The sequence below is a fragment of the Rhinoraja longicauda genome, chromosome 25 (assembly GCF_053455715.1).
Source record: "Rhinoraja longicauda isolate Sanriku21f chromosome 25, sRhiLon1.1, whole genome shotgun sequence".
NCBI lineage: Eukaryota > Metazoa > Chordata > Chondrichthyes > Rajiformes > Arhynchobatidae > Rhinoraja > Rhinoraja longicauda.
This window is the reverse complement of record NC_135977.1, coordinates 26,401,685-26,410,637: the sequence shown is the minus strand read 5'-3', so window position 1 is coordinate 26,410,637 and position 8,953 is coordinate 26,401,685. Positions and strand designations below refer to the sequence as shown.

At 41.8% G+C, this 8,953-nt stretch overlaps 1 protein-coding gene across 1 annotated transcript in view; it reads left to right on the top strand.

Annotated features, from left to right (window-relative positions):
• Positions 1–140: 140 nt before the first annotated feature.
• ddx54 (DEAD (Asp-Glu-Ala-Asp) box polypeptide 54) overlaps positions 141–8,953 on the top strand; it is a 31,656-nt gene continuing 22,843 nt past the window's right edge. The window contains exons 1-7 of the mRNA XM_078421720.1: positions 141–424; positions 2,751–2,877; positions 3,227–3,297; positions 5,355–5,543; positions 6,046–6,095; positions 6,200–6,241; positions 8,192–8,287. Coding sequence (XP_078277846.1) covers positions 233–424; positions 2,751–2,877; positions 3,227–3,297; positions 5,355–5,543; positions 6,046–6,095; positions 6,200–6,241; positions 8,192–8,287 — 767 coding nt within the window. The 5' untranslated portion in view covers positions 141–232. The remainder of the gene's footprint in view (positions 425–2,750; positions 2,878–3,226; positions 3,298–5,354; positions 5,544–6,045; positions 6,096–6,199; positions 6,242–8,191; positions 8,288–8,953) is intronic.

Below are 8,953 nucleotides of genomic sequence, written 5' to 3'. Positions count from 1 at the left end.
GAAGCTTTTCTTATGAAAGTTGATCATGAGCCTGGTGCTGCCCCTGCCCCCCCCCCCCCCCCCCCCCCCCCCCCCCCACCCCCCCCCCCCCAGGTGGAGTGAATTCTGTGGTCCAGTGAACTGTGACGCGGCCGCGGGTCGGCAAGATGGCGGCGCCCAGCGCGTGGCGGTGAAGGGAGCGAGCGAGCGAGCGTGCGGCGGCCGTTTCTCGGATCCGCATCCAGCAGGAGCCATGGCGCAGAAGAAGAAGAGGAAGCAGCAGCAGCAGCAACAACGACATCAACATCAACGTCCGCTCAAGCCAAGGCCCAGGAAGGCGCGGCAACGCTCGCAGAACCGCCAGCGGGACGAGGAGGTCGAGAGCGATGGCGGCGAGTTCGATTTGGCCCCTTCCATGGTGGACGATGCGCCGGTGGTCAACAAGGTGGGTGCCCGAGTCCTGCTGAGCCAGGGACTCTTGATCTATGGACGGCCGGGTATCCACGTTGCCCGGTCCATGGACGGCCGGGTATCCACGTTGCCCGGTCCATGGACGGCCGGGTATCCACGTTGCCCGGTCCATGGACGGCCGGGTATCCACGTTGCCCGGTCCATGGACGGCCGGGTATCCACATTGCCCGGTCCATGGACGGCCGGGTATCCACGTTTGCCGGTCCACATGGAAGGCAGGGTGTCCGTGTCCCCGCTGCCGTCTGCCCATTCCCTCCTCAGACGCCAACATTTTATGTCTAACAGTGGGAAAATAAGTTATTTCACAAAAATATTGCTCCCTGTTTCTAAACTTGCTTAATAACATCAAGGATTAAGGCATTTTAGTGAAACTGTAATAAACAAAATTGCAAATATTCTGGAACACTAATTTTATATTTGAGATTTAATGCAGGTGGTTGTGTCAAGGGACAGAAGATATTCTTTGTCTTAGGCCCCCCCTCGGTCATGGCTGTCCATGGGTGATGCATCCTAGTTGGCTGCTTGCTCCACACCTCGGCTAGAACATCGTCGTTTGTGATACCTCTCCACCTCGTACAAACAGCTGCAAGGCTCTCCCAGGGCTCCACATCGATGTCGAGCGCCTTCAAATCTCTCTTGCAGACATCCTTGTAACGTAGCTGGGGGTGGCCGATGGTTCTCCTCCCAGATGTCAGCTCAGCATACAGGATGTCTTTTGGAATACGGCCATCCTCCATGTGGTGGACATAGCCCAGCCACCGCAGTCTGCGCTGCCTGAGTAGAGTGTACATACTTGGAAGGCCAGCGCGAGACAGAATCTCGGCGTTGGACACACTGTCTTGCCAGGATATACCCAGGATATGGCGGATGCTTCTAAGGTGGAAGGTGTTGAGTCTTCTCTCCAGTCTGGCATATGTAGTCATGTCTCACTGCCATACAGTAGCGTGCTGTAGACACAGGCATTGTAGACTGCTATCTTTGTCTTCACTGTCAGCTTTGGGTTGGTCCACACTCGAGTTGTGAGAGTTATAGCTGCCTTCCCGATCCTCCTGCGAATCTCTGTGTCCAAGGAGAGGTCGGTGATGTTGGAGCTGAGGTACATGAACTGATGGACGGCGTCTAGTTTGTAGTCGTCGATGGTGATGACAGGCGGTGCCTCTGTATCCTGTCCCAGGACGTGCCTCTTCTTCAGGCTGATGGTCAGCCCTAAGTCCTTGCAAGCCGGATAGAAGCGGACCATCAATGACTGTAGTTCCTACTGGGTGTGGGACACAACTGCTGCGTCATCAGCGAACAAACAACATGTCTCTGATGGGAGCTTCACGTACTTTTGTCTTGGCTCTGCGGCGGGTGAGGTTGAAGAGCCTGCCGTCTGATCTAGTACGCAGGTAGATCCCTTCTGTTGCGGTGCCGAAGGCATGTTTCAGGAGCAGAGCGAAGAAAATCCCAAAGAGTGCGGGAGCAAGGACACAGCCTTGTTTGATGCCACTGTGGATGCTGAAGGGCTCAGAGAAACTGCCATTGACCTGCACTGTCCCCTTCGTGTTGATGTGGAAGGATTCTATCATGCTCTACAGTTTTGGTGGGCAGCCGATCTTTGGGAGAGCCTTGAATAGGCCATCTCTGCTGACGAAGTCGAACGTCTTGGTGAGGTCAATGAAAGCAACATACAGGGGCATCCGCTGTTCTCTGCACTTCTCCTGGAGCTGGCGAAGGGAGAAGACCATGTCTACTGTTGACCTTCCAGCTCGAAAACTGCACTTTGTGTCTGGGTAGTCACGTTCTGCCAGCTTCTGCGGGCGGATTAAGATGACCTGAGCAAAGACCTTGCCGACGATGTGGAGGAGGGAGATGCCTCTGTAGTTGTTGCAGTCGCTTCTCTCGCCCTTGTTCTTACAATACAATACAATATTGTAGAGGGTAATGATCGTGGCATCCCGCATATCCTGCGGTACAGCTCGTTGCCAGCACTGGCAGAGGACCATGCAAAGGAAGCAGTAAGGTAGTCTTGCATCTTGCTGATATTAATTACTAAGATATCAGCTGCAAATTTATGAATCGGCCAAAATGTTGAGCATTCTGTACTTTGTTTCTAATGTTCCCAATCATACAATTGAGAAGGTTTTATCTTTTTTTATGCATCAAGTATCCACGATTGCCATTGTGCTTGTGGGCTTATATAGGATTATCGTGCCATTGTGGGATTATAGACTGGACTTTCTGCACCGGATCCATCACCAGATGTTTGTTTGTGTCTTGAATGCCACAAGATAGTGATTCATTTGTATTTACTTCCACAGGACAACATCAAATCTTTACCAAGCTTTCCTTCAGCTGATTACCCATCTGACGTGGAACCTGACACCAGAGAGATGGTTCGGGAACAGAATAGAAAGAAGAAGAAGTCGGGAGGTTTTCAGTCTATGGGTATGCACGGCAACACGGGAATTATTACTTTGATTATTTGATGCATTGAAACTAACGTTAATGATACTGTCTCTGTATGATTATTTGATGCATTGAAACTAACATTAATGATACTGTCTCTGTATGTCTCTATCTGTATGTATGTTTATAACTCAGTTGTAAATTGTGTATAACATATTTCAAAAATAAAGTACTGCAGATGCTGGAAATATGTAATGAAAACAGAAAAAGTTGGAGATATCCATCTGGTAATATTTAGAGAGCAAACAAACATTACCATTTCAGGTGTATTGTTGATAGTACAAAATGGTTATCTCAAAATTAATATTATTACTTTACTTTACCAAAGGTTTAAGCTTTCCAGTCTTCAAAGGCGTAATGAAGAAAGGCTACAAAGTACCAACTCCAATTCAAAGAAAGGTAACCGGCAGTACTGTTAATGTTAAGAATTTATTGCTCCAGGTGTTTCTGATGAAATTAGCATATATAGAAGAACAGTTATCATTAATGAATAGCTGCAGTATTCATTACATGGCAATGGCACCAAAATGTAATAACTATTATTGGTTTTTAAAATAAATCCGATGGTCAAGTAACTGGTTAAGAATTTTAAATGCTGTGAATGTTACATTAATGTTATTTTCAAATAAGAAATAGGAAATTTGGATCTGTTACCACATTTCGGCAACTTTAAAATCTTTCGAAAATGTGTCAGGTTTATTATTCATTAGTGAACCTTCACTCTCAATGTAAATCCACCTGTCATGTAAATTGCACCTTGCTTATTGTTTCCTCCTCAGCAGAGATGAGAAGGCGACACTTCTCTGTAGCAATCTTGAGCTAGGTGTGCAAGAGCAGCATTGGCTAACTGTCTGATAATTTCAGCATGTTTAAAATACATATTTTAGGGAAGTACTCCTCCAAACAGGAGTTCAGGCCAGAAATGATTCAGCTAGTTTTGAAGAATTGTAAACTGTAGAAAGAAAAGCAATTTTGATCTGGGCTTATTGAGAGGTAGATAAACATATTATAAAAAAGATCCGTTTAATAATCAAAATTTTTTTAAACGGTTGGCTTTTCGTGAAAAGTCATCACGGTGGAACAGCAATGTTTCATTGCCTCGCAGCTCCAGCAACCCAGGTTTGATTCTGATCTTGAGTACTGTCAGTGTGGAATTTGTAAATTTTCCCCATGACAGCATCGCTTTCCACAGGTTGTTTGTGTTTCCTCTTGTATCTCAAAGGCATGATGATGGGTTGATTGGCTCCTAAAAAAACTTTTTGAGTAGGTGAAGATATTAGCATGGATAACAGGTTGGCTGGGTGGCAGAAGGTAAAGAGTGGCAATAAAGGGGGCTTTTTCTGGTTGTCTGTTAGTGACTAGTGGAGTTCCGCTGGGGTTGGTGCTGGGGCCGCTACTCTTCGCATTGTATATCAATAATTTGGATGAAGGGATTGAAGGTTTTATGGCCAAGTTTGCAGATGATTCGAAGAGGAGCAAGTAGAGTAGAGAAAACAGGGACTCTGCAGAAGGACTTGGACAGGTTGGGAGACTGAGCAGAGAAGTGGCAGATGGAATGCAGCATAGCAAAGTGTGGAGTCATGAATTTGGTAGAAGGAATAAAGGCGTAGACTATTTTCTAAATTGGGAGAGAATTCAGAAATCAAAGGTGCAAAGGAACTTGAAAGTGCTGATGCAGGAACGCTAAAAAGTTAATTTTCAAGTTGAATCAGTAGTAAGGAATGCAAATGCAATGCTCACATTTATTTAGAGAGGACTAGAATACAAAAACAGGGATGTAATGCTGAGGCTTTATAAAGCGCTGCTCAGACCGCATTTGGAATGAGCAATTTTGGGCCCATATCTGAGGAAGGATGTGCTGGAGAGGGTCCAGAGGAGGTTTACGAGAATGATCGCAGGAATGAGTGGGTTAACATATGATGAGCGTTTGACGGTGCTGGGCCTCTACCTGCTGGAGTTTAGAAGGATGAAGAGGAACCTCATTGAAACTTACCGAATAGTGAAAGGCTTGGATAGAGCAGATGTGGAGAGGATGTTTTCCACTAATGGGAGAGTCTAGGACCAGAGGTCGTAGCCTCAGAATAAAAGGACCCAGAATAAAAGGAAGAATTTCTTTAGTCAGTGGGTGCTGAATGTGTGCAATTCATTGCCACAGAAGGCTGTGGTGGCTGTCAATGGATATTTTTAAGGCAGAGATGGATTCTTGATTAGCACTGGTGTCAGGGTATGGGGAGAAGGCAGGAGAGTTAGATCAGCCGTGATTGAATGGTGGAGTAGACTTGATGGGCCGAATGGCCTAATTCTGCTCCTATCTCTATTGAACATGAACGAGACTGATGCATTTGTTCTTCTGGAAGTGCTGTTAACCTAATGGGCCAAATAGCCAGCTTCTGTGTAATAATAAGTTTCAAATTACTTCAGGAATGTTTGAGGTAAAAGCTTGTTTTCTCTTTCAGGCAATCCCAATGATACTGGATGGCAAGGATGTCGTTGCCATGGCCAGGACGGGCAGCGGGAAAACTGCAGCTTTTCTCATTCCTTTGTTTGAGCAGCTGAAAGTGCATCATTCCGAGACAGGAGCTAGAGCTTTAATTCTTACCCCAACGAGAGAGCTTGCATTACAAACCATGAAGTTCACAAAAGAGGTAAAGATGTTTCCTTTCAATTTGTTTTTTTCAAAATATATGTAGATTTAGATTTATTGGACAATTAACAGGCGCTGAATTTGCCATTTATGGTGTTCCTAAATAGTTTGTTGCATTCATATTATTGCAATAGAAAACAACAAATATTTTTTTCTATTTTTAAACATCTTTTTCAAAAGCATTTTGAAATTCTTTCACATCCAAAGCTCTTAAAGTATTTAAGATTACTCTAGAAGCTGCTGCAGAGATGAAATGATGCCTAACAATTTGTCTGTTAATGATTCTGCAAAGTCCAGGGTTCTTCCCAGACAAATAAAACACAAATGTCCTGGTTGTGGTGATGTCTATGGATTGCATATCTATTTATTTAAATGCTACTTAACAGAGCCCCCTGTTAATTGATTATGTTTTATTCCAAGAATGAATAAAAATGTCTTATTTTCAAATGAAACTATGTTAAAGTCTTCCTGTATATAATTTTTGTCATTACTTGATTTTGTAGCTTGGAAAGTTTACTGGCTTCAAAACAGCTTTAATCTTGGGCGGAGATAGGTGAGTAGCTTTTTCAAATGGTAATCTATAGTCTTTATGGTGCAATTTATTTGAACCAAGTATCACTAAATATTTAATGAGACATGTATGGTATTTATTTTTAGAATGGAAGATCAGTTTGCAGCACTTCATGAAAATCCTGATATGTGAGTTAACTTTTTCCTTAAATGCACTCTGACTTATTCTTACTGTTAAAGATAATTTATTGCACTTTTATTTTACCAGTTTGAAAACTTTCTTTCAAGTCTACCTAAAACATCTTTGTGACATTTTGAATCATTTTGGAAAAAATGTTCAGATACCTGAAATCCCTTTGATAAACAAGGCTATCTATCTATCATATGTTATTATTCTTAGAATTAATGATCAATGAATTGAACAGTTAAAAATGTAGAGTAGTTATATAAGTCTAGTCTATTTAACTTTTAATTATTTGTTTTTCTATTGCTGATGATGAGAATTGTTGTTGACGAGATTAACTGGAAAGCAGTGTTAGTGTTGTGTTGCCATCCATGTTATCTTGGATGGTGGGAAGGGAGTTTGAAAAGGAATGGGGCAGGAGTAAGTCACCTGACTATTCAATTGGATTTAAGCTGTCGCCAGTTTCAGTCCTACTTGACATGGTAATGTGGTCTAAGCAATACGTTGCTGAACGTTGGGAAAATACTGCTCCAAGGTATAGGCTAATAGATGAGGGAATACTAACTCGTGCTCATTTCCTGATTTTTCCAGAGAGAGAAAAAAATCTCAGATTTACAAATCTGAGGAGGTCTCTTGTGCTTTATGATTGGCAGCTTTGGGGAAGTCGTGGGACTCGCCAACTCCTTACATTTGTTGCATAAAAAATATTTTGGTCAGAACGATCTGAGCATTAAGTATAACATGCAAATAAAAGAACATTATAGAACATAAACATAGCACAAAAAGTAAGGAAATTTGTGTTTGGTAGATTATTTCTTTGTTGTAACAATGCTTCTTGGCAATAAATCTTATACCGTTGGAAAGCCTGTTTATTTCCCTTTTAAATGGTGCCACATTTGTAAGGAACATGCATTTGTGGGATGAGCAGCAGAGCTGAGTATATGGGTTGCGCCCATGAAAAATTTGCCAAATCTTCTCTGCCAATGCCAAACAGCTTATTCTGCTGTTGCTATTGACTCTTGTTTTGAGCTTCTGGTACCCCCAGGTGCTGACAAGAATGGGATGCCATCCCACAACAGTGTGTGACCAGCATGAGGAGGAGATGCCAGGCTGTTATGGCTGTGTATGGTTCTTCCACACGCTACTGTGGCTCCTGTTTATTAAATGAATAAATTGTTAAATTGCCAATATGTCTTGTTTCTTCAGACTTCAATCATCCAATCCACCAAACAACACCGAACAAGAGTCAATGGCAGAATAAGCTGTTTGGCATTGGCAGAGAAGATTTGGCAAATTTTTCATGGGCGCAACCCATATACTCAGCTCTGCTGCTCATCCCACAAATGCATGTTCCTTACAAATGTGGCACCATTTAAAAGGGAAATAAACAGGCTTTCCAACGGTATAAGATTTATTGCCAAGAAGCATTGTTACAACAAAGAAATAATCTACCAAACACAAATTTCCTTACTTTTTGTGCTATGTTTATATTGGGTAGTCTGATTTATTTCTTGTCATTGCTTCAGAATTTGTAGAATATTTATAAGCTTGTGAATGTGAGTACAATTTGGAAAGTCCATCCATTTGTTGAAGTCTCTTAAATCTCCTAAATGTGGTACTGAAAAAAAAGATAAGTATATTATGTTTGATATATACTTCATACATCATTTAAACTTGACGCTAGGGATAGAACAGTGAAGCCTTTATTTTAATGCATTGCTTATAATGATCCTGAACTACAGAAACATATGGTAATGTTGCCTGACACTTCATTTGACAATTTACCTTTGGGATTCTGCTCACTGAGAAGCTTGGCCATTATTTTATCAAGCAGTGTACCATTAAGTGAGTCAAATGGTGAATTAATGTGTGCATTAATTGTTTACACAGATCTGTAGTGAGTGTACGCAGAGTTATAGACTGCACTGCCTATATTCTATTTGTTCTCTTTTCAGAATAATTGGCACACCGGGTCGATTAATGCATGTGGTTGTGGAAATGAACCTCAAGCTGCATAAAGTGGAATATGTGGTCTTTGATGAAGCTGACAGGTAAAAATGATGAGCTACATCAGTACCTGTTGTAATTGCTCCGCTTTACTGCTGACTTTGGACTAAATAGTGTAAATTAGAGTTTTAAAGAAAAATAAAGGACTAACTTTCCAGAATATCCCAACATGTTATATTCAATAGAGTACTTTTGATTTGTTGTCACTCTTGTAATTTGCATGCAAGTTCTTCAGGGACAGCTGTGAGGTAAACAACCAGGTCAAGTTGTAGAGGCAAATTGAGGGACAACTATTGGCTTCGCTGCTTGGAGAACTTTCTTCACATGGAGACTTAAGAGGGCAAAGTTGGCCTTTGTTCACATCAGAAAAATAACACATCCTAAACTGCAAAACACAATATTAAATCAAAATGTTGATGTTGATTGTGGCCTGGAATGGGCACTTAAATTAGGGATGAAAGTAACCACTATAAAATTCAGATAATGTGAATCACCTGAGATGTTTTCCAGCCAAGGAGTGTCCTTGTGTGGCTCATATTACCTGAATTTGATACAAATCTCTTGCTTTGTTTAAATTACATAATTTATCTGTTTTACAAACTACGCCTCAAAATTAGAAAGATAATAAAAGATAGACTATTATTAATAATAATTTTGTTTTCATTTTTTTCTGTTTTTCATTTTCATCTGTTTTACAAACTTTTGCCCTT